Source organism: Lagopus muta, unplaced genomic scaffold (assembly GCF_023343835.1).
Source record: "Lagopus muta isolate bLagMut1 unplaced genomic scaffold, bLagMut1 primary scaffold_121, whole genome shotgun sequence".
NCBI lineage: Eukaryota > Metazoa > Chordata > Aves > Galliformes > Phasianidae > Lagopus > Lagopus muta.
In genome coordinates, this window is record NW_026040187.1 from 43,923 (window position 1) to 70,838 (window position 26,916).

General features: G+C 50.3%; 1 protein-coding gene across 1 annotated transcript in view; it reads left to right on the plus strand.

The window, feature by feature from the left end:
* Nucleotides 1-327: 327 nt before the first annotated feature.
* LOC125687625 (myosin-7) overlaps nucleotides 328-26,916 on the plus strand; it is a gene marked incomplete at its 3' end in the record, with an annotated part of 61,227 nt that continues 34,638 nt past the window's right edge. The window contains exons 1-3 of the mRNA XM_048932849.1: nucleotides 328-434; nucleotides 4,594-4,806; nucleotides 21,919-22,062. Of these exons, the coding sequence (XP_048788806.1) occupies nucleotides 4,600-4,806; nucleotides 21,919-22,062 (351 nt within the window). The remainder of the gene's footprint in view (nucleotides 435-4,593; nucleotides 4,807-21,918; nucleotides 22,063-26,916) is intronic.

The following is a 26,916-nucleotide window of genomic DNA, read 5'->3' on the forward strand; positions in this document are numbered from 1 at the left end:
TCTATAGGGAGACTGGGAGGGGATACAGCGATACTGGGAGGGACTGGGAGGAAACTGGGAGGGACTGGGAGAGACTGGGAGGGACTGGGAGGGGATACTGGGGAGACTGGGAGGGACTGGGAGGAAACTGGGAGGGACTGGGAGGGACTGTAGGGAGACTGGGAGGGGATACTGGGGATACTGGGAGGAACTGGGAGGAAACTGAGAGGGACTGGGAGTGTCTATGAAGGAGACTGGGAGGAACTGGGAGGGACTGGGAGGGGATATAGACAAACTGGGAGTGACTGGGAGCTACTGGGAGGGCCTACATTTGGACTGGGAGAGGGGACTGGGATATACTGGGATGAACTGGGATGAACTGGGATGAACTGGGATGAACTGGGAGCTCACAGCGCTGTCCTGGACCAGAATTCACCGAGTGAAAGAGAGCAGAGGTGAGGGGGAACTGGGAGCAAACTGGGAGCACTGGTGCCATACTGGTGCCATACTGGTCCTTACTGGTGCCATACTGGTGCCATACTGGTGCCATACTGGTCCTTGCTGGTGCCATACTGGTGCCTTACTGGTGCCATACTGGTCCTTGCTGGTGCCATACTGGAGCCATACTGGTGCCATATTGGCCCTTACTGGTGCCATACTGGTGCCACACTGGTGCCATACTGGTGCCATACTGGTGCCATACTGGTCCTTACTGGTGCCATACTGGTGCCATACTGGTGCCATACTGGTCCTTGCTGGTGCCATACTGGAGCCATACTGGTGCCATACTGGCCCTTACTGGTGCCATACTGGTGCCATACTGGTGCCATATTGGTGCCATACTGATGCCACACTGGTGCCATACTGGTGCCATACTGGTGCCATACTGGCCCTTACTGGTGCCATACTGGTGCCATACTGGTGCCATACTGGCCCTTACTGGTGCCATACTGGTGCCATACTGGTGCCATACTGGTGCCATACTGGCCCTTACTGATGCCATACTGGTGCCATACTGGTGCCATACTGGTGCCATACTGGCCCTTACTGGTGCCATACTGGTGCCATACTGGTGCCATACTGGTGCCATACTGGCCCTTACTGGTGCCATACTGGTGCCATACTGGTGCCATACTGGTGCCATACTGGTGCCATACTGGCCCTTACTGGTGCCATACTGGAGCCATACTGGTGCCATACTGGCCCTTACTGGTGCCATACTGGTGCCACACTGGTGCCATACTGGTGCCATACTGGTCCTTACTGGTGCCATACTGGTGCCATACTGGTGCCATACTGGTCCTTGCTGGTGCCATACTGGTGCCTTACTGGTGCCATACTGGTCCTTACTGGTGCCATACTGGTGCCATACTGGTGCCATACTGGTCCTTGCTGGTGCCATACTGATGCCATACTGGTGCCATACTGGTGCCATACTGGTGCCATACTGATGCCACACTGGTGCCATACTGGTCCTTACTGGTGCCATACTGGTGCCATACTGGTGCCATACTGGTCCTTGCTGGTGCCATACTGGTGCCTTACTGGTGCCATACTGGTCCTTACTGGTGCCATACTGGTGCCATACTGGTGCCATACTGGTCCTTACTGGTGCCATACTGGTGCCATACTGGTGCCATATTGGCCCTTACTGGTGCCATACTGGTGCCATACTGGAGCCATACTGGTGCCATATTGGCCCTTACTGGTGCCATACTGGTGCCACACTGGTGCCATACTGGTGCCATACTGGTGCCATACTGGTCTTTACTGGTGCCTTACTGGTGCCATACTGGTGCCATACTGGTCCTTACTGGTGCCATACTGGTGCCATACTGGTGCCATACTGATGCCATACTGGTGCCATACTGGTCCTTGCTGGTGCCACACTGGTGCCACACTGGTGCCATACTGGTGCCATACTGGTGCCATACTGGCCCTTACTGATGCCATACTGGTGCCATACTGGTGCCATACTGGTGCCATACTGGCCCTTACTGGTGCCATACTGGTGCCATACTGGTGCCATACTGGTGCCATACTGGCCCTTACTGGTGCCATACTGGTGCCATACTGGTGCCATATTGGCCCTTACTGGTGTTACTGGCATCTCACAGGTGTGCCTGGTGCCTTACTGGTCCCTTACTGGTGTCACTGGTCCCTTACTGGTGTCACTGTCCCCTTCCTGGCCCCTTACTGGTGTTACTGGTGTCACTGGTCCCTTCCTGTCCCCTTCCTGGTGTCACTGTCCCCTTGCTGTCCACTTCCTGTCCCCTTACTGGTATCACTGGTCCCTTCCTGACCCCTTACTGGTGTTACTGGTCCCTTACTGGTGTCACTGTCCCCTTCCTGACCCCTTCCTGACCCCTTACTGGTGTCATTGGTCCCTTATGGGTGTTACTGGTCCCTTTCTGACCCCTTACTGGTGTCACTGGTCCCTTACTGGTGTTACTGGTGTTACTGGCCCCTTACTGGTGTCACTGTCCCCTTGCTGTCCCCTTCCTGTCCCCTTACTGGTGTCACTGTTCCCTTACTGGTGTTACTGGTGTTACTGGTGTCACTGGTCCCTTCCTGACCCCTTACTGGTGTCACTGGTCCCTTATGGGTGTCACTGGTCCCTTCCTGTCCCCTTACTGGTGTCACTGGTCCCTTACTGGTGTCACTGTCCCCTTCCTGTCCACTTCCTGGCCCCTTACTGGTGTCATTGGTCCCTTATGGGTGTTACTGGTCCCTTTCTGACCCCTTACTGGTGTCACTGGTCCCTTACTGGTGTCACTGGTCCCTTACTGGTGTTACTGGTCCCTTACTGTCCCTTCCCGGCCCCTTCCTGGCCCCTTACTGGTGTGACTGGTGTTACTGGTGTTATTGGTCCCTTCCTGACCCCTTCCTTTCCCCTTACTGGCGTCACTGGTTCCTTCCTGGTCCCTTACTGGTGTCACTGGTCCCTTCCCTACCCCTTCCTGTCCCCTTACTGGTGTCACTGGTCCTTTACTGGTGTCACTGTCCCCTTCCTGTCCCCTTCCTGTCCCCCTACTGGTGTCACTGGTCCCTTACTGGTGTCACTGTCCCCTTCCTGTCCCCTTCCTGTCCCCTTACTGGTGTCACTGTCCCTTACTGGTGCTATTGGTCCCATCCTGACCCCTTCCTGGTGTCACTGTCCCCTTCCTGTCCCCTTACTGGTGTCATTGGTCCCTTCCTGTCCCCTTACTGGTGTCACTGGTCCCTTACTGGTGTTACTGGTCCCTTCCTGTCCCCTTCCTGGCCCCTTACTGGTGTCATTGGTCCCTTATGGGTGTTACTGGTCCCTTTCTGACCCCTTACTGGTGTCACTGGTCCCTTACTGGTGTCACTGTCCCCTTCCTGACCCCTTCCTGTCCCCTTACTGGTGTCACTGGTCCTTTACTGGTGTCACTGTCCCCTTCCTGTCCCCTTCCTGTCCCCTTACTGGTATCACTGGTCCCTTCCTGGTGTTACTGGTCCCTTCCTGTCCCCTTACTGGTGTCACTGGTCCCTTCCTGTCCCCTTACTGGTGTCACTGGTCCCTTACTGGTGTCACTGTCCCCTTCCTGTCCTCTTCCTGTCCCCTTCCTGGTCCCTTACTGGTATCACTGGTCCCTTCCTGTCTCCTTCCTGGTGTCACTGTCCCCTTGCTGTCCCCTTCCTGTCCCCTTGCTGTCCCCTTCCTGTCCCCTTCCTGTCCCCTTACTGGTGTCACTGGTCCCTTACTGGTGTTACTGGTCCCTTCCTGTCCCCTTACTGGTGTCACTGGTCCCTTACTGGTGTCACTGTCCCCTTGTTGTCCCCTTCCAGTCCCCTTCCTGACCCCTTCCTGGTGTCACTGTCCCCTTCCTGTCCCCTTACTGGTGTTACTGGTCCCTTCCTGTCCCCTTACTGGTGTCACTGGTCCCTTACTGGTGTCACTGTCCCCTTCCTGTCCTCTTCCTGTCCCCTTCCTGGTCCCTTACTGGTATCACTGGTCCCTTCCTGTCTCCTTCCTGGTGTCACTGTCCCCTTGCTGTCCCCTTGCTGTCCCCTTGCTGTCCCCTTCCTGTCCCCTTCCTGTCCCCTTACTGGTGTCACTGGTCCCTTACTGGTGTTACTGGTCCCTTCCTGTCCCCTTACTGGTGTCACTGGTCCCTTACTGGTGTCACTGTCCCCTTGTTGTCCCCTTCCAGTCCCCTTCCTGACCCCTTCCTGGTGTCACTGTCCCCTTCCTGTCCCCTTACTGGTGTTACTGGTCCCTTCCTGTCCCCTTACTGGTGTCACTGTCCCCTTCCTGACCCCTTCCTGTCCCCTTACTGGTGTCACTGGTCCTTTACTGGTGTCACTGTCCCCTTCCTGTCCCCTTCCTGTCCCCTTCCTGTCCCCTTCCTGTCCCCTTCCTGTCCCCTTACTGGTATCACTGGTCCCTTCCTGGTGTTACTGGTCCCTTCCTGTCCCCTTACTGGTGTCACTGTCCCCTTGTTGTCCCCTTCCAGTCCCCTTCCTGACCCCTTCCTGGTGTCACTGTCCCCTTCCTGTCCCCTTACTGGTGTCACTGTCCCCTTGCTGTCCCCTTCCAGTCCCCTCCCTGTTCCCTCCCCAGCCCCTGACCGCTGTCCCCGTTGCCCCCAGCCCGCCATGCCGTCCCCATGCCCGGATCTGGCCGAGTTCGGCGAGGCGGCGCCGTTCCTTCGCAAGTCGGAGCAGGAGCGAATCGCGGCGCAGACGCGGCCCTTCGACCTCAAGCGCGACATCTTCGTCCCCGATGAGCGCGAGGAGTTCGTCAAGGCCACCATCGTCAGCAGGGAGGGGAACAAAGTCACCGCCCAGACCGAGCGCGGCAAGGTGGGACTGGGGGAGCCCCAGAGCTGCCCCACATTGGGATGGGAGTGGGGATGGAGGGGAGGAAATGGGACGGGATTGGTTCCAAATGGTTGGAATTGGGCAAAATGTGCAACAAAATGGTCAGGATTGGGGCTGAACGGAGCCAAAATGGATCAAATCCACCCCAAAATGGATCAAATCCATCCTAAAATGGTCAGGATTGGGGCTGAACAGAGCGAAAATGGATCAAATCCACCCCAAAATGGTCAGGATTGGGGCTGAACAGAGCGAAAATGGATCAAATCCACCCCAAAATGGATCAAATCCACCCCAAAATGGTCAGGATTGGGGCTGAACAGAGCCAAAATGGATCAAATCCATCCTAAAATGGTCAGGATTGGGGCTGAACAGAGTCAAAATGGATCAAATCCACCCCAAAATGGATCAAATCCATCCAAAAATGGTCAGGATTGGGGCTGAACAGAGCCAAAATGGATCAAATCCACCCCAAAATGGATCAAATCCACCCCAAATGGTCAGAATTAGCATTTTTCAGCCCTCAAATGGCCCAAATCTGCCCCAAATGCTCATCTTAGGCCCAAATCAGACCCAAAATGGTCGAAATCCGCTCCCAAATGAGCAAACTTGGCCCAATTCTGCTCCGTAATGCCCCAAGTCACTTCCAAAATGGCTAAAATTGGCATTTATCAGCTCCAAAATGACCAAAATTGGCTCAAATCAGCCCCAAAATGACCAAAATTGATCATAATCAGCCCCTAAATGTCCCAAACCTGCCCCAAAATGGTCACAACCAGCTTTTATCAGCTCCAAAATGGACATAATCAGCACAAAATGGTCAAAAATGGTCCATAGCAGCTCAAAAATGGGCAAAATTGGATCAAATCAGCCCCAAATGGTCAGAATTGGATCAAATCCACCCCAAAATGGTCAGAATTGGGGCTGAACAGAGCCAAAATGGATCAAATCCACCCCAAAATGGTCAGAACTGGGGCTGAACAGAGCCAAAATGGATCAAATCCACCCCAAAATGGTCAGAATTGGAGCAAATTCACCCCAAAATGGTCAGAATTGGGACTTGACAGCTCCAAAATGGATCAAATCAAATCCTAAAATGGTCAGAATTGGGATTGGTTGGGAGAAAATGGGACGGATCTGATCCCAAAGGGTTGGAAATGGCCAAAATCAGCTCCAAAATGGACAGAATTGGGACTGAACAGCATCAAAATGGATCAAATCCCCCCCAGATGGACAGAATTGGACCAAATTGGTCCCAAAATTGGACCAAATCCTCCCCAAAATGGTTACAATTGGACCCTATCAGCCCCAGATGGCCCAAATCCGCACCCAAATGGTCAGAATTGGAGCAAATCCACCCCAAAATGGTCAGAATTGGGACTGAACAGAGCCAAAATGAATCAAATCCACCCCCAAATGGTCAGGATTGGGGCTGAACAGCCCCAAAATGGATCAAATCCACCCCAAAATGAACAGAAATCAGACTCAGCAGCTTCAAAGTGGCCCAGATCAGCCCCAAAATGGTCAGAATTGGAGCAAATTCACCCCGAAATGGTCAGAATTGGGCCAAATCCACCCCCAAAATGGTCAGAATTGGGCCAAATCCGCCCCAAAATGGTCAGAATTGGGACTGAACAGCCCTAAAATGGTCAGAATTGGGCCAAATCCACCCCCAAATGGTCAGAATTAGCATTTTTCAGCCCCCAAATGGCCCAAATCTGCCCCAAATGCTCATCTTAGGCCCAAATCAGCCCCAAAATGGTCGAAATCCGCTCCCCAATGATCAAACTTGGCCCAATTCTGCTCCGTAATGCCCCAAGTCACTTCCAAAATGGCTACAATTGGCATTTATCAGCTCCAAAATGACCAAAATTGGCTCAAATCAGCCCCAAAATGACCAAAATTGATCACAATCAGCCCCTAAATGTCCCAAACCTGCCCCCAAATGGTCACAACCAGCTTTTATCAGCTCCAAAATGGCCTTAATCAGCACAAAATGGTCAAAAATGGTCCATGGCAGCTCAAAAATGGTCAGAATTGGATCAAATCAGCCCCAAATGGTCCGAATTGGATCAAATCCACCCCAAAATGGTCAGGATTGGGGCTGAACAGAGCCAAAATGGATCAAATCCACCCCAAAATGGATCAAATCTGCCCCCAAATGGACAGAATTCAGACTCAACAGCCCCACAGTGGCCCAGATCAGCCCCAAAATGGTCGGAATTGGAGCAAATCCACCCCAAAATGGTCAGGATTGGGGCTGAACAGAGCCAAAATGGATCAAATCCACCCCAAAAAGGATCAAATGCACCCCAAAATGGTCAGAATTGGGACTGAACAGCCCCAAAATGGATCAAATCCACCCCAGAATGGTCAGGATTGGGGCTGAACAGAGCCAAAATGGATCAGATCCATCCTAAAATGGTCAGAACTGGGGCTGAAATGAGCCAAAATGGATCAAATCCACCCCAAAATGGACAGAATTCAGACTTATCAGCCCCAAAGTGGCCCAGATCAGCCCCTAAATGGTCAGAATTGAAGCAAATTCACCCCAAAATGGTCAGAATTGGGACTGAAAAGCCCTAAAATGGATCAAATCAAGTCATGAAATGGTCAGAATTAGGACTCAACAGCCCCAAAATGCATCAAATCCAGCCCAAAATGGACAGAATTGGGATTGGTTGGGAGAAAGTGGGACGGATCTGATCCCAAGTGGTTGGAATTGGAACAAATCTGCAACAAAATGGTCAGGATTGGGACTGAATGGCCCCAAAATGGACAGAATTGGGCCAAATCCACCCCAAATGGTCAGAATTAGCATTTTTCAGCCCTCAAATGGCCCAAATCTGCCCCAAATGCTCATCTTAGGCCCAAATCAGACCCAAAATGGTCGAAATCCGCTCCCAAATGAGCAAACTTGGCCCAATTCTGCTCCGTAATGCCCCAAGTCACTTCCAAAATGGCTAAAATTGGCATTTATCAGCTCCAAAATGACCAAAATTGGCTCAAATCAGCCCCAAAATGACCAAAATTGATCATAATCAGCCCCTAAATGTCCCAAACCTGCCCCAAAATGGTCACAACCAGCTTTTATCAGCTCCAAAATGGACATAATCAGCACAAAATGGTCAAAAATGGTCCATAGCAGCTCAAAAATGGGCAAAATTGGATCAAATCAGCCCCAAATGGTCAGAATTGGATCAAATCCACCCCAAAATGGTCAGAATTGGGGCTGAACAGAGCCAAAATGGATCAAATCCACCCCAAAATGGTCAGAACTGGGGCTGAACAGAGCCAAAATGGATCAAATCCACCCCAAAATGGTCAGAATTGGAGCAAATTCACCCCAAAATGGTCAGAATTGGGACTTGACAGCTCCAAAATGGATCAAATCAAATCCTAAAATGGTCAGAATTGGGATTGGTTGGGAGAAAATGGGACGGATCTGATCCCAAAGGGTTGGAAATGGCCAAAATCAGCTCCAAAATGGACAGAATTGGGACTGAACAGCATCAAAATGGATCAAATCCCCCCCAGATGGACAGAATTGGACCAAATTGGTCCCAAAATTGGACCAAATCCTCCCCAAAATGGTTACAATTGGACCCTATCAGCCCCAGATGGCCCAAATCCGCACCCAAATGGTCAGAATTGGAGCAAATCCACCCCAAAATGGTCAGAATTGGGACTGAACAGAGCCAAAATGAATCAAATCCACCCCCAAATGGTCAGGATTGGGGCTGAACAGCCCCAAAATGGATCAAATCCACCCCAAAATGAACAGAAATCAGACTCAGCAGCTTCAAAGTGGCCCAGATCAGCCCCAAAATGGTCAGAATTGGAGCAAATTCACCCCGAAATGGTCAGAATTGGGCCAAATCCACCCCCAAAATGGTCAGAATTGGGCCAAATCCGCCCCAAAATGGTCAGAATTGGGACTGAACAGCCCTAAAATGGTCAGAATTGGGCCAAATCCACCCCCAAATGGTCAGAATTAGCATTTTTCAGCCCCCAAATGGCCCAAATCTGCCCCAAATGCTCATCTTAGGCCCAAATCAGCCCCAAAATGGTCGAAATCCGCTCCCCAATGATCAAACTTGGCCCAATTCTGCTCCGTAATGCCCCAAGTCACTTCCAAAATGGCTACAATTGGCATTTATCAGCTCCAAAATGACCAAAATTGGCTCAAATCAGCCCCAAAATGACCAAAATTGATCACAATCAGCCCCTAAATGTCCCAAACCTGCCCCAAAATGGTCACAACCAGCTTTTATCAGCTCCAAAATGGCCATAATCAGCACAAAATGGTCAAAAATGGTCCATGGCAGCTCAAAAATGGTCAGAATTGGATCAAATCAGCCCCAAATGGTCCGAATTGGATCAAATCCACCCCAAAATGGTCAGGATTGGGGCTGAACAGAGCCAAAATGGATCAAATCCACCCCAAAATGGATCAAATCTGCCCCCAAATGGACAGAATTCAGACTCAACAGCCCCACAGTGGCCCAGATCAGCCCCAAAATGGTCGGAATTGGAGCAAATCCACCCCAAAATGGTCAGGATTGGGGCTGAACAGAGCCAAAATGGATCAAATCCACCCCAAAAAGGATCAAATGCACCCCAAAATGGTCAGAATTGGGACTGAACAGCCCCAAAATGGATCAAATCCACCCCAGAATGGTCAGGATTGGGGCTGAACAGAGCCAAAATGGATCAGATCCATCCTAAAATGGTCAGAACTGGGGCTGAAATGAGCCAAAATGGATCAAATCCACCCCAAAATGGACAGAATTCAGACTTATCAGCCCCAAAGTGGCCCAGATCAGCCCCTAAATGGTCAGAATTGAAGCAAATTCACCCCAAAATGGTCAGAATTGGGACTGAAAAGCCCTAAAATGGATCAAATCAAGTCATGAAATGGTCAGAATTAGGACTCAACAGCCCCAAAATGCATCAAATCCAGCCCAAAATGGACAGAATTGGGATTGGTTGGGAGAAAGTGGGACGGATCTGATCCCAAGTGGTTGGAATTGGAACAAATCTGCAACAAAATGGTCAGGATTGGGACTGAATGGCCCCAAAATGGACAGAATTGGGCCAAATCCACCCCAAATGGTCAGAATTAGCATTTTTCAGCCCTCAAATGGCCCAAATCTGCCCCAAATGCTCATCTTAGGCCCAAATCAGACCCAAAATGGTCGAAATCCGCTCCCAAATGAGCAAACTTGGCCCAATTCTGCTCCGTAATGCCCCAAGTCACTTCCAAAATGGCTAAAATTGGCATTTATCAGCTCCAAAATGACCAAAATTGGCTCAAATCAGCCCCAAAATGACCAAAATTGATCATAATCAGCCCCTAAATGTCCCAAACCTGCCCCAAAATGGTCACAACCAGCTTTTATCAGCTCCAAAATGGACATAATCAGCACAAAATGGTCAAAAATGGTCCATAGCAGCTCAAAAATGGGCAAAATTGGATCAAATCAGCCCCAAATGGTCAGAATTGGATCAAATCCACCCCAAAATGGTCAGAATTGGGGCTGAACAGAGCCAAAATGGATCAAATCCACCCCAAAATGGTCAGAACTGGGGCTGAACAGAGCCAAAATGGATCAAATCCACCCCAAAATGGTCAGAATTGGAGCAAATTCACCCCAAAATGGTCAGAATTGGGACTTGACAGCTCCAAAATGGATCAAATCAAATCCTAAAATGGTCAGAATTGGGATTGGTTGGGAGAAAATGGGACGGATCTGATCCCAAAGGGTTGGAAATGGCCAAAATCAGCTCCAAAATGGACAGAATTGGGACTGAACAGCATCAAAATGGATCAAATCCCCCCCAGATGGACAGAATTGGACCAAATTGGTCCCAAAATTGGACCAAATCCTCCCCAAAATGGTTACAATTGGACCCTATCAGCCCCAGATGGCCCAAATCCGCACCCAAATGGTCAGAATTGGAGCAAATCCACCCCAAAATGGTCAGAATTGGGACTGAACAGAGCCAAAATGAATCAAATCCACCCCCAAATGGTCAGGATTGGGGCTGAACAGCCCCAAAATGGATCAAATCCACCCCAAAATGAACAGAAATCAGACTCAGCAGCTTCAAAGTGGCCCAGATCAGCCCCAAAATGGTCAGAATTGGAGCAAATTCACCCCGAAATGGTCAGAATTGGGCCAAATCCACCCCCAAAATGGTCAGAATTGGGCCAAATCCGCCCCAAAATGGTCAGAATTGGGACTGAACAGCCCTAAAATGGTCAGAATTGGGCCAAATCCACCCCCAAATGGTCAGAATTAGCATTTTTCAGCCCCCAAATGCCCCAAATCTGCCCCAAATGCTCATCTTAGGCCCAAATCAGCCCCAAAATGGTCGAAATCCGCTCCCCAATGATCAAACTTGGCCCAATTCTGCTCCGTAATGCCCCAAGTCACTTCCAAAATGGCTACAATTGGCATTTATCAGCTCCAAAATGACCAAAATTGGCTCAAATCAGCCCCAAAATGACCAAAATTGATCACAATCAGCCCCTAAATGTCCCAAACCTGCCCCCAAATGGTCACAACCAGCTTTTATCAGCTCCAAAATGGCCTTAATCAGCACAAAATGGTCAAAAATGGTCCATGGCAGCTCAAAAATGGTCAGAATTGGATCAAATCAGCCCCAAATGGTCCGAATTGGATCAAATCCACCCCAAAATGGTCAGGATTGGGGCTGAACAGAGCCAAAATGGATCAAATCCACCCCAAAATGGATCAAATCTGCCCCCAAATGGACAGAATTCAGACTCAACAGCCCCACAGTGGCCCAGATCAGCCCCAAAATGGTCGGAATTGGAGCAAATCCACCCCAAAATGGTCAGGATTGGGGCTGAACAGAGCCAAAATGGATCAAATCCACCCCAAAAAGGATCAAATGCACCCCAAAATGGTCAGAATTGGGACTGAACAGCCCCAAAATGGATCAAATCCACCCCAGAATGGTCAGGATTGGGGCTGAACAGAGCCAAAATGGATCAGATCCATCCTAAAATGGTCAGAACTGGGGCTGAAATGAGCCAAAATGGATCAAATCCACCCCAAAATGGACAGAATTCAGACTTATCAGCCCCAAAGTGGCCCAGATCAGCCCCTAAATGGTCAGAATTGAAGCAAATTCACCCCAAAATGGTCAGAATTGGGACTGAAAAGCCCTAAAATGGATCAAATCAAGTCATGAAATGGTCAGAATTAGGACTCAACAGCCCCAAAATGCATCAAATCCAGCCCAAAATGGACAGAATTGGGATTGGTTGGGAGAAAGTGGGACGGATCTGATCCCAAGTGGTTGGAATTGGAACAAATCTGCAACAAAATGGTCAGGATTGGGACTGAATGGCCCCAAAATGGACAGAATTGGGCCAAATCCACCCCAAATGGTCAGAATTAGCATTTTTCAGCCCTCAAATGGCCCAAATCTGCCCCAAATGCTCATCTTAGGCCCAAATCAGACCCAAAATGGTCGAAATCCGCTCCCAAATGAGCAAACTTGGCCCAATTCTGCTCCGTAATGCCCCAAGTCACTTCCAAAATGGCTAAAATTGGCATTTATCAGCTCCAAAATGACCAAAATTGGCTCAAATCAGCCCCAAAATGACCAAAATTGATCATAATCAGCCCCTAAATGTCCCAAACCTGCCCCAAAATGGTCACAACCAGCTTTTATCAGCTCCAAAATGGACATAATCAGCACAAAATGGTCAAAAATGGTCCATAGCAGCTCAAAAATGGGCAAAATTGGATCAAATCAGCCCCAAATGGTCAGAATTGGATCAAATCCACCCCAAAATGGTCAGAATTGGGGCTGAACAGAGCCAAAATGGATCAAATCCACCCCAAAATGGTCAGAACTGGGGCTGAACAGAGCCAAAATGGATCAAATCCACCCCAAAATGGTCAGAATTGGAGCAAATTCACCCCAAAATGGTCAGAATTGGGACTTGACAGCTCCAAAATGGATCAAATCAAATCCTAAAATGGTCAGAATTGGGATTGGTTGGGAGAAAATGGGACGGATCTGATCCCAAAGGGTTGGAAATGGCCAAAATCAGCTCCAAAATGGACAGAATTGGGACTGAACAGCATCAAAATGGATCAAATCCCCCCCAGATGGACAGAATTGGACCAAATTGGTCCCAAAATTGGACCAAATCCTCCCCAAAATGGTTACAATTGGACCCTATCAGCCCCAGATGGCCCAAATCCGCACCCAAATGGTCAGAATTGGAGCAAATCCACCCCAAAATGGTCAGAATTGGGACTGAACAGAGCCAAAATGAATCAAATCCACCCCCAAATGGTCAGGATTGGGGCTGAACAGCCCCAAAATGGATCAAATCCACCCCAAAATGAACAGAAATCAGACTCAGCAGCTTCAAAGTGGCCCAGATCAGCCCCAAAATGGTCAGAATTGGAGCAAATTCACCCCGAAATGGTCAGAATTGGGCCAAATCCACCCCCAAAATGGTCAGAATTGGGCCAAATCCGCCCCAAAATGGTCAGAATTGGGACTGAACAGCCCTAAAATGGTCAGAATTGGGCCAAATCCACCCCCAAATGGTCAGAATTAGCATTTTTCAGCCCCCAAATGGCCCAAATCTGCCCCAAATGCTCATCTTAGGCCCAAATCAGCCCCAAAATGGTCGAAATCCGCTCCCCAATGATCAAACTTGGCCCAATTCTGCTCCGTAATGCCCCAAGTCACTTCCAAAATGGCTACAATTGGCATTTATCAGCTCCAAAATGACCAAAATTGGCTCAAATCAGCCCCAAAATGACCAAAATTGATCACAATCAGCCCCTAAATGTCCCAAACCTGCCCCCAAATGGTCACAACCAGCTTTTATCAGCTCCAAAATGGCCTTAATCAGCACAAAATGGTCAAAAATGGTCCATGGCAGCTCAAAAATGGTCAGAATTGGATCAAATCAGCCCCAAATGGTCCGAATTGGATCAAATCCACCCCAAAATGGTCAGGATTGGGGCTGAACAGAGCCAAAATGGATCAAATCCACCCCAAAATGGATCAAATCTGCCCCCAAATGGACAGAATTCAGACTCAACAGCCCCACAGTGGCCCAGATCAGCCCCAAAATGGTCGGAATTGGAGCAAATCCACCCCAAAATGGTCAGGATTGGGGCTGAACAGAGCCAAAATGGATCAAATCCACCCCAAAAAGGATCAAATGCACCCCAAAATGGTCAGAATTGGGACTGAACAGCCCCAAAATGGATCAAATCCACCCCAGAATGGTCAGGATTGGGGCTGAACAGAGCCAAAATGGATCAGATCCATCCTAAAATGGTCAGAACTGGGGCTGAAATGAGCCAAAATGGATCAAATCCACCCCAAAATGGACAGAATTCAGACTTATCAGCCCCAAAGTGGCCCAGATCAGCCCCTAAATGGTCAGAATTGAAGCAAATTCACCCCAAAATGGTCAGAATTGGGACTGAAAAGCCCTAAAATGGATCAAATCAAGTCATGAAATGGTCAGAATTAGGACTCAACAGCCCCAAAATGCATCAAATCCAGCCCAAAATGGACAGAATTGGGATTGGTTGGGAGAAAGTGGGACGGATCTGATCCCAAGTGGTTGGAATTGGAACAAATCTGCAACAAAATGGTCAGGATTGGGACTGAATGGCCCCAAAATGGACAGAATTGGGCCAAATCCACCCCAAATGGTCAGAATTAGCATTTTTCAGCCCTCAAATGGCCCAAATCTGCCCCAAATGCTCATCTTAGGCCCAAATCAGACCCAAAATGGTCGAAATCCGCTCCCAAATGAGCAAACTTGGCCCAATTCTGCTCCGTAATGCCCCAAGTCACTTCCAAAATGGCTAAAATTGGCATTTATCAGCTCCAAAATGACCAAAATTGGCTCAAATCAGCCCCAAAATGACCAAAATTGATCATAATCAGCCCCTAAATGTCCCAAACCTGCCCCCAAATGGTCACAACCAGCTTTTATCAGCTCCAAAATGGCCATAATCAGCACAAAATGGTCAAAAATGGTCCATAGCAGCTCAAAAATGGTCAAAATTGGATCAAATCAGCCCCAAATGGTCCGAATTGGATCAAATCCACCCCAAAATGGGCAGAATTGGGACTGAACAGAGCCAAAATGGATCAAATCCATCCTAAAATGGTCAGGATTTGGATTGGTTGGGCGAAAATAGGACGGATCTGATGCCAGAGAGCTGGAATTGGCCAAAATCTGCAACAAAGTGGTCAGAATTCGAACTGAACAGCCCCCAAATGGCCCAAATCTGCCCCAAAATGTTCAGAATTGGGACTGAACAGAGCCAAAATGGTCAGAATTGGAGCAAATCGACCCCAAAATGGACAGAATTGGGACTGAACAGCCCCAAAGTGGCCAAAATCAGCCCCAAAATGGTCAGAAGTGGAGCAAATTCACCCCAAAATGGTCAGGATTGGGGCTGAACAAAGCCAAAATGGATCAAATCCACCCCAAAATGGTCAGAATTGGGGCTGAACAGAGCCAAAATGGATCGAATCCACCCCAAAATGGACAGAATTCAGACTCAACAGCCCCAAAGTGGCCCAGATCAGCCCCAAAATGGACAGAATTGGTGCAAATTCACCCCAAAATGGTCAGAATTGGGACTGAAAAGCCCTAACATGGATCAAATCAAGTCATGAAATGGTCAGAATTAGGACTCAACAGCCCCAAAATGGATCAAATCCATCCCAAAATGGACAGAATTGGGATTGGTTGGGAGAAAATGGGACGGATCTGATCCCAAGTGGTTGGAATTGGAACAAATCTGCAACAAAATGGTCAGGATTGGGACTGAATGGCCCCAAAATGGTCAGAATTGGGCCAAATCCTCCCCAAAATGGTCAGAATTGGGACTGAACAGCCCCCAAATGGCCAAAATCAGCCCCCAAACGGTCAGAATTGGACCAAATTGGTCCCAAAATTGGACCAAATCCTCCCCAAAATGGTTAAAATTGGACCCTATCAGCCCCAGATGGCCCAAATCCACACTGAAATGGTGAGAATTGGAGCAAATCCACCCCAAAATGGTCAGAATTGGGGCTGAACAGAGCCAAAATGGATCAAATCCACCCCAAAATGGTCAGGATTGGGGCTGAACAGAGCCAAAATGGATCAAATCCACCCCAAAATGGTCAGGATTGGGGCTGAACAGAGCCAAAATGGATCAAATCCATCCCAAAATGGTCAGGATTGGGGCTGAACAGAGCCAAAATGGATCAAATCCACCCCAAAATGGTCAGGACTGGGGCTGAACAGCCCCAAAATGGATCAAATCCACCCCAAAATGAACAGAATTCAGACTCAACAGCTTCAAAGTGGCCCAGATCAGCCCCAAAATGGTCAGAATTGGAGCAAATTCACCCCGAAATGGTCAGAATTGGGCCAAATCCACCCCCAAAATGGTCAGAATTGGGCCAAATCCGCCCCAAAATGGTCAGAATTGGGACTGAACAGCCCTAAAATGGTCAGAATTGGGCCAAATCCACCCCCAAATGGTCAGAATTAGCATTTTTCAGCCCCCAAATGGCCCAAATCTGCCCCAAATGCTCATCTTAGGCCCAAATCAGCCCCAAAATGGTCGAAATCCGCTCCCAAATGAGCAAACTTGGCCCAATTCTGCTCCGTAATGCCCCAAGTCACTTCCAAAATGGCTACAATTGGCATTTATCAGCTCCAAAATGACCAAAATTGGCTCAAATCAGCCCCAAAATGACCAAAATTGATCACAATCAGCCCCTAAATGTCCCAAACCTGCCCCCAAATGGTCACAACCAGCTTTTATCAGCTCCAAAATGGCCATAATCAGCACAAAATGGTCAAAAATGGTCCATAGCAGCTCAAAAATGGTCAAAATTGGATCAAATCAGCCCCAAATGGTCCGAATTGGATCAAATCCACCCCAAAATGGTCAGAATTGGGGCTGAACAGAGCCAAAATGGATCAAATCCACCCCAAAATGGTCAGGATTGGGGCTGAACAGAGCCAAAATGGATCAAATCCACCCCAAAATGGTCAGAATTGGGACAGAACAGCCCCAAAATGGTCAGAATTGGAGCAAATTCACCCCAAAATGGACAGAATTGGGACTGAACAGCCCCAAAGTGGCCAAAATCAGCCCCAAAATGGTCAGAATTGGAGCAAATTCACCCCAAAATGGTCAGAATTGGGACTTGACAGCCCCAAAATGGATCAAATCAAATCCTAAAATGGTCAGGATTGGGATTGGTTGGGAGAAAATGGGACGGATCTGATCCCAAGTGGTTGGAAATGGCCAAAATCAGCTCCAAAATGGACAGAATTGGGACTGAACAGCATCAAAATGGATCAAATCCCCCCCAAAAGTTCAGAATTGGACCAAATTGGTCCCAAAATTGGACCAAATCCTCCCCAAAATGGTTACAATTGGACCCTATCAGCCCCAGATGGCCCAAATCCGCACCCAAATGGTCAGAATTGAAGCAAATCCATCCTAAAATGGTCAGAATTGGGGCTGAACAGAGCCAAAATGGATCAAAACCACCCCAAAATGGTCAGAATTGGGACTGAAAAGCCCTAAAATGGATCAAATCCATCCTAAAATGGACAGAATTGGGGCTGAACAGAGCCAAAATGGATCAAATCCACCCCAAAATGGTCAGCATTGGGATTGGTGGGGCGAAAAAGGGACGGATCTGATCCCAGAAAGTTGTAATTGGCCAAAATCTGCAACCAAGTGGTCAGAATTGGGATTGGTTGGGTGAAAATAGGGTGGATCTGATCTCAAAAAGCTGGAATTGGCCAAAATCCGCCCCAAAATGGTCAGAATTGGGGCTGAACAGCCCCAAAATGGATCAAATCCACCCCAAAATGGACAGAATTCAGACTTATCAGCCCCAAAGTGGCCCAGATCAGCCCCTAAATGGTCAGAATTGGGGCTGAACAGAGTCAAAATGGATCAAATCCATCCTAAAATGGTCAGGATTGGGGCTGAACAGAGCCAAAATGGATCAAATCCACCCCCAAATGGTCAGGATTGGGGCTGAACAGAGCGAAAATGGATCAAATCCACCCCAAAATGGATCAAATCCACCCCAAAATGGTCAGGATTGGGGCTGAACAGAGTCAAAATGGATCAAATCCACCCCAAAATGGATCAAATCCATCCTAAAATGGACAGAATTGGGGCTGAACAGAGCCAAAATGGATCAAATCCACCCCAGAATGGACAGAATTCAGACTCAACAGCCCCAAAGTGGCCCAAATCAGCCCCGAAATGGTCAGAATTGGAGCAAATTCACCCCAAAATGGTCAGAATTGGAGCAAATCCACCCCAAAATGGATCAAATCCACCCCAAAAAGGTCAGAATTGGGGCTGAACAGAGCCAAAATGGATCAAATCCACCCCAAAAAGGTCAGAATTGGGGCTGAACAGCCCCAAAATGGATCAAATCCACCCCCAAATGGTCAGAATTAGCATTTTTCAGCCCCCAAATGGCCCAAATCTGCCCCAAATGCTCATCTTAGGCCCAAATCAGCCCCAAAATGGCCGAAATCCGCTCCCAAATGATCAAACTTGGCCCAATTCTGCTCCCTAATGCCCCAAGTCACTTCCAAAATGGCTAAAATTGGCATTTATCAGCTCCAAAATGACCAAAATTGGCCCAAATCAGCCCCAAAATGACCAAAATTGATCACAATCAGCCCCTAAATGTCCCAAACCTGCCCCAAAATGGTCACAACCAGCTTTTATCAGCTCCAAAATGGCCTTAATCAGCACAAAATGGTCAAAAATGGTCCATAGCAGCTCAAAAATGGTCAAAATTGGATCAAATCAGCCCCAAATGGTCCGAATTGGCCCAAATGGGTCCTGAAATGGACAAAATCAGGTCCCAGACGGTCAAAATCGGAGCAAGTCGTCTCCAAAATGGTTGTAATCAGCACCAAAACGGGCAAAATTGTCCCAGATCCACCCCAAAATGGGCAAAATCTGCCCCCAAATGATCTCAAGTTGTCCTGAAATGGCCCAAATCAGCCCCAAAATGGCCCCAATTGGCCCCGAAATGGACAAAATCAGCAACAAAAGGGCAAAAATTGGCCAAGTGAGCCCTGAAATCGTCCAAATCAGCCCTGAAATGATCCGAGTCAGCCCTAAAATGGCCCAAATCAGCCCCAAAAGAGCAAAAACTGGCCCAAATCTGACCCCAAAATGGCCAAAATCCGGCCTGAAACGATCAAAATCGCCCTCGAAATGTCTGCACTCAGTCCTGCCTCACCCCTAAAAAAGCCCCAAATGGCCCCCAAAAGTCTCTTCCGTCCCCTTTGGGACACCTGGAGCCCCCCAAAATACCTCCTCCAAAATCCCATACGATACCTGGACCCCGAAAACCTTCTCCCATCACCTTTTGGGGTTCCAGGTGTCCCAATGTCTTCTCCAAAATCCCATCGGATATTTGGGGCCTAAATGCCCATCCCATCACTTTTGGTCCACCCGGAACCCCCAAAATACTTCCTCCAAAATCCTATAGGGCATCTGGAACCCCAAGCACCTCCTCCATCACCCATGGGACACCTAGAACCCAAATACTTCCTCTATCATCCATGGGACACCTAGAACTCCTAAAATACCTCCTCCAAAATCCCATGGGACACCTAGAACCCCAAATACCTTCTCCACAATCCCATAGGATATCCAGACCCCAAGCACCTCCTCCACCACCCATGGGACATCTAGAACCCAAATACTTCCTCTATCATCCGTGGGACACCTAGAACCCCCAAAATATCTCCTCCAAAATCCTATAGGGTATCTAGAACCCCAAGCATCTCCTCCATCACCCGTGGGACACCTCGAACCCAAATACTTCCTCCATCACCCATAGGAGACCTGGAATCTCCGAAATACCTTCTCCAAATTCCTACAGGGCATCTGGAACCCCAAGCACGTCCTCCATCACCCATGGGACACCTAGAACCCAAATACTTCCCCTATCACCCATGGGACACCTAGAACCCCAAATACCTTCTCCAAAATCCTATAGGGCATCTGGAACCCCAAAATACCTCCTCCATCACCAATGGGGCACCTCGAACCCAAATACTTCCCCTATCACCCATGGGACACCTAGAACCCCCAAAATACCTCCTTCATCACCCATGGGACACCTAGAACCCCAAATACCTCCTCCAAAATCCTATAGGGCATCTGAAACCCCAAACACCTCCTCCATCACCCGTGGGACACCTAGAACCCAAATACTTCCTCTATCACCCATGGGACACCTAGAACCCCAAATACCTCCTCCAAAATCCCATGGGACACCTAGAACCCCAAATACCTCCTCCAAAATCCTATGGGACACCTAGAACCCCAAATACCTTCTCCACAATCCCATAGGATATCCAGACCCCAAGCACGTCCTCCATCACCCATGGGACACCTAGAACCCAAATACTTCCCCTATCACCCATGGGACACCTAGAACTCCTAAAATACCTCCTCCAAAATCCCATGGGACACCTAGAACCCAAATACCTCCTCCAAAATCCTATAGGGCATCTAGAACCCCAAGCACCTCCTCCATCACCCATGGGACACCTAGAACCCAAATACTTCCCCTATCAGCCATGGGACACCTGGAATCCCCAAAATACCTTCTCCAAAATCCTATGGGACACCTAGAACCCCCAAAATACCTCCTTCATCACCCATGGGACACCTAGAACCCCAAATACCTTCTCCAAAATCCTACAGGGCATCTGGAACCCCAAGCACGTCCTCCATCACCCATGGGACACCTAGAACCCAAATACTTCCTCTATCACCCATGGGACACCTAGAACCCAAATACCTCCTCCAAAATCCTATTGGGCATCTGGAACCCCAAGCACCTCCTCCATCACCCATGGGACACCTCGAACCCAAATACTTCCCCTATCACCCATGGGACACCTAGAACCCAAATACCTCCTCCACCACCCATGGGACACCTAGAACCCAAATACTTCCTCTATCACCCATGGGACACCTAGAACCCCAAATACCTCCTCCAAAATCCTATAGGGCATCTAGAACCCCAAGCACCTCCTCCATCACCTATGGGACACCTAGAACCCAAATACTTCCTCTATCACCCATGGGACACCTAGAACCCCCAATATACCTTCTCCACAATCCCATGGGACACCTAGAACCCCAAATACCTTCTCCACAATCCCATAGGATATCCAGACCCCAAGCACCTCCTCCACCACCCATGGGACACCTAGAACCCAAATACTTCCCCTATCAGCCATGGGACACCTGGAATCCCCAAAAATACCTCCTCCAAAATCCTATGGGACACCTAGAACCCCCAAAATACCTCCTCCAAAATCCCATGGGACACCTAGAACCCCAAATACCTTCTCCAAAATCCTACAGGGCATCTGGAACCCCAAGCACGTCCTCCATCACCCATGGGACACCTAGAACCCAAATACTTCCTCCATCACCCATAGGACACCTAGAACCCCCAAAATACCTCCTCCAAAATCCCATGGGACACCTAGAACCCCAAATACCTCCTCCAAAATCCTATTGGGCATCTAGAACCCCAAGCACCTCCTCCATCACCCATGGGACACCTAGAACCCAAATACCTTCTCCAAAATCCCATAGGATATGCAGACCCCAAACACCTCCTCCACCACCCATGGGACACCTAGAACCCAAATATTTCCCCTATCACCCATAGGACACCTGGAAGCCCTAAAATACCTCCTCCAAAATCCCATGGGACACCTAGAACCCCCAAAATACCTCCTTCATCACCCATGGGACACCTAGAACCCCAAATACCTTCTCCAAAATCCTACAGGGCATCTGGAACCCCAAGCACGTCCTCCATCACCCATGGGACACCTAGAACCCAAATACTTCCCCTATCACCCATGGGACACCTCGAACCCCCCCAGGTCCCTTCTCCCAAACCCCACAGGGCACCCCGACCCCATTGCTGCCCCACGGCCTCCCTACCGCCACCCCACAGCCTCCCTTCCTTCCCACGCAGACGGTGACGGTGCGCGAGGACCAAATCATGCAGCAGAACCCCCCGAAATTCGACCGCATTGAGGACATGGCCATGCTGACGTTCCTCCACGAGCCCGCCGTCCTCTACAACCTCAAGGAGCGCTACGCCTCCTGGATGATCTACGTGAGTCTTCCCAGCAGCCCCTGGGCTGACCCCACGACCCATAGGGCGACCCCACGACCCGTAAGGTGGCCCTACAACCTATAGGGTGGGTTATAGAACAGAGGCAATTCCATCTCAAGGTCTTTTGAGACACCTAGAACCGAGACAGCCCACATCCAGATGCCTTGAGACACCCAGAACTGGGGTGACCCACATCCCACGTCCAGATCCCTTGAGACACCCAGAACTGGGGTGACCCACATCCCATGTCCACATCCCTTGGGATACCTAGAACTGGGGTGACCCACAACCCACATCCAGATGCCTTGAGACACCCAGAACTGGGGTGACCCACATCCCACGTCCAGATCCTGTGAGACACCCAGAACTGGGGTGACCCACATCCCACGTCCAGACCCTGTGAGACACCCAGAACTGGGGTGACCCACATCCCATGTCCACATCCCTTGGGATACCTAGAACTGGGGTGACCCACATCCCACATCCAGACCCTGTGAGACACCCAGAACTGGGGTGACCCACAACCCACATCCAGATCCCTTGAGACACCCAGAACTGGGGTGACCCACAGCCCAAGTCCAGATCTCTTGAGACACCCAGAACTGGGGTGACCCACAGCCCATATCCAGACCCTGTGAGACACCCAGAACTGGGGTGACCCACAACCCACATCCAGATGCCTTGAGACACCCAGAACTGGGGTGACCCACATCCCACATCCAGATCCTGTGAGACACCCAGAACTGGGGTGACCCACATCCCACGTTCAGATCCCTTGAGTCACCCAGAACTGGGATGACCCACATCCCACGTCCAGACCCTGTGAGACACCCAGAACTGGGGTGACCCACATCCCACGTCCAGATCCCTTGGGATACCTAGAACTGGGGTGACCCACAACCCACATCCAGATCTCTTGAGACACCCAGAACTGGGGTGACCCACATCCCACGTCCAGATCCTGTGAGACACCCAGAACTGGGGTGACCCACATCCCACGTCCAGACCCTGTGAGACACCCAGAACTGGGGTGACCCACATCCCATGTCCACATCCCTTGGGATACCTAGAACTGGGGTGACCCACATCCCACATCCAGACCCTGTGAGACACCCAGAACTGGGGTGACCCACAACCCACATCCAGATCCTGTGAGACACCCAGAACTGGGGTGACCCACAGCCCAAGTCCAGATCTCTTGAGACACCCAGAACTGGGGTGACCCACAGCCCATATCCAGACCCTGTGAGACACCCAGAACTGGGGTGACCCACAACCCACATCCAGATGCCTTGAGACACCCAGAACTGGGGTGACCCACATCCCACATCCAGATCCTGTGAGACACCCAGAACTGGGGTGACCCACATCCCACGTTCAGATCCCTTGAGTCACCCAGAACTGGGATGACCCACATCCCACGTCCAGACCCTGTGAGACACCCAGAACTGGGGTGACCCACATCCCACGTCCAGATCCCTTGGGATACCTAGAACTGGGGTGACCCACATCCCACATCCAGATCTCTTGAGACACCCAGAACTGGGGTGACCCACATCCCACGTCCAGACCCTGTGAGACACCCAGAACTGGGGTGACCCACAACCCACATCCAGATGCCTTGAGACACCCAGAACTGGGGTGACCCACATCCCACGTCCAGATCTCTTGAGACACCCAGAACTGGGGTGACCCACATCCCATGTCCAGATCTCTTGGGATACCTAGAACTGGGGTGACCCACATCCCACGTCCAGATCCCTTGGGATACCTAGAACTGGGGTGACCCACATCCCACATCCAGACCCTGTGAGACACCCAGAACTGGGGTGACCCACAACCCACATCCAGATCTCTTGAGACACCCAGAACTGGGGTGACCCACATCCCACGTCCAGATCTCTTGAGACACCCAGAACTGGGGTGACCCACATCCCACGTCCAGATCCCTTGAGACACCCAGAACTGGGGTGACCCACATCCCACGTCCAGATCCCTTGAGACACCCAGAACTGGGGTGACCCACATCCCACATCCGGATCTCTTGAGACACCCAGAACTGGGATGACCAGGCTCCTTGAGATACCTAGAACCAACATCTCAGGACCCTTTGGGCCTCCTAGAAGTGGGTTGCCCCATCTTTGGACCCCCTGAGACACCCAGAATCAAGATTTGAAGACCCTTTGGGCCACGAGGAGATGGGACATCCCATATCAGATCCTTTGGGTTACCTAGAACTGGGATGTCAGTTATGTTCAGCCATCTTTGGAACACCTAGAACAAGATTGTCCCACCTGGAACACCTCAGATAACTCCAGACCCATTGGGCCACGTGGAACCTGGATGTCCCACTAAGGCTGAGAGCTCTGGGCCCGTTGTTCCACCTGGAACCAGGATGTCCCAGTAGGACTGGGAGCCTTGAACCCACTGGGCCACCTGGAACCATGATGTCCCACATGGAACACCTGGAGCCAAGAGCTCCATGCCCATTGGGCCTCTGAAATGGGGATTTCCCTGTAGGACCGAAAGCTCTGAACCCATTGGGCCACCTAGAACCGGGGATGTTCCGGTAGAAATGCCTAGGGCTGAGAGCTCCAAACTCATTGGTGCATCTAGAACCTGGATATCCCAGTAGGACCAAGAGCTCTGGGCCCATTGTTCCACCTAGAACCAGGATTTCCCAATAGGAACGAGAGCTCCAGACCCGTTGGTCCACTTAGAACCAGGATTTCCCAGTAGGAACAAGAGCTCCAGGCCCATTGGGCCACCTGGAACCAAGATGTCCCACATGCAACGCCTAGAACCAAGAGCTCCAGGCCCATTGGGTCACCTGGAACCAGGATTTCCCTGTAGGACTGAGAGCCTTGAACCCACTGGGCCACCTGGAACCAAGATGTCCCACATGGAACACCTGGAACCAAGAGCTCCAGGCCCATTGGGACACCTAGAACCAGGGACGTTCTGCTAGGAATGCCCAGGACTGAGAGCTCCAAACTCATTGGGCCACCTGGAACCAGGATGTCCCAGTAGGACCAAGAGCTCCAGACCCATTGGTGCACCTAGAACTGTGGACATTCCTGCCTAGGACTGAGAGCTCTGGACCCATTGGTGTACCTAGAACCACGATGTCTCAGTAGGACAGAGAGCTCCAGACCCATTGGGCCACCTAGAACCAGGGACGTTCCTCTAGGAATGCCTAGGGCTGAGAGCTCCAAACTCATTGGTGCACCTAGAACCAGGATGTCCCAGTAGGACCAAGAGCTCTGGACCATTGTTCCACCTAGAACCAGGATTTCCCAATAGGAATGAGAGCTCCAGACCCGTTGGTCCACTTAGAACCAGGATTTCCCAGTAGGACCAAGAGCTCTGGGCCCATTGGGCCACCTGGAACCAAGATGTCCCACATGCAACGCCTAGAACCAAGAGCTCCAGGCCCATTGGGCCTCTGAAATGGGGATTTTCCTGTAGGACCAAGAGCTCCGGACCCATTGGACCACCTAGAACCGGGGATGTTCTGCTAGGAATGCCTAGGGCTGAGAGCTCCAAACTCATTGGTGCACCTGGAACCAGGATGTCCCAGTAGGAACAAGAGCTCCAGACCCACTGGTGCACCTAAAACCAGGATGTCCCACATGGAATGCCTGGAACCAAGAGCTCCAGGCTCATTGGGAAACCTAGAACCAGGGATATTCTGCTAGGAATGCCCGGGACTGAGAGCTCCAAACTCATTGGTGCACCTAGAACCAGGATTTCCCTGTAGGACTGAGAGCCTTGAACCCACTGGGCCACCTGGAACCATGATGTCCCACATGGAACACCTGGAACCAAGAGCTCCAGACCCATTGGGCCACCTAGAACCAGGGACGTTCTGCTAGGAATGCCCAGGACTGAGAGATCCAAACTCATTGGGTCACCTGGAACCAGAATGTTGCAGTAGGACCAAGAGCTCCAGACCCATTGGGCCACCTAGAACCGGGGACATTCTGCTAGGAATGGCCAGGACTGAGAGCTCCAAACTCATTGGGTCACCTGGAACCAGGATGTCCCAGTAGGAACAAGAGCTCCAGACCCACTGGTGCACCTGGAACCAGGATGTCCCACATGGAACACCTGGAACCAAGAGCTCCAGGCTCATTGGGCCACCTAGAACTGTGGACATTCCTGCCTAGGAACAAGAGCTCTGGACCCATTGGTGTACTTAGAACCACGATGTCTCAGTAGGACAGAGAGCTCCAGACCCACTGGTGCACCTGGAACCAGGATTTCCCTGTAGGACTGAGAGCCTTGAACCCACTGGGCCACCTGGAACCATGATGTCCCACATGGAACGTCTGGAACCAAGAGCTCCAGGCCCATTGGGACACCTAGAACCGAGGATGTTCTGCTAGGAATGCCTAGGGCTGGGAGCTCCAAACTCATTGGTGCACCTAGAACCAGGATGTCCCAGTAGGACCAAGAGCTCCAGACCCATTGGTGCACCTAGAACCAGAATGTTGCAGTAGGACCAAGAGCTCCAGACCCATTGGGCCACCTAGAACCGGGGACATTCTGCTAGGAATGGCCAGGACTGAGAGCTCCAAACTCATTGGGTCACCTGGAACCAAGATGTCCCACATGGAACACCTGGAACCAAGAGCTCCAGGCCCATTGGGACACCTAGAACTGGGGAAGTTCTGCTAGGAATGGCCAGGACTGAGAGCTCCAAACTCATTGGGCCACCTGGAACCAGGATGTCCCACATGGAACACCTAGAACCAGGAGCTCCAGACCCATTGGGCCACCTAGAACCGTGGACATTCCTGCCTAGGACTGAGAGCTCTGGACCCATTGGTGTACCTAGAACCACGATGTCTC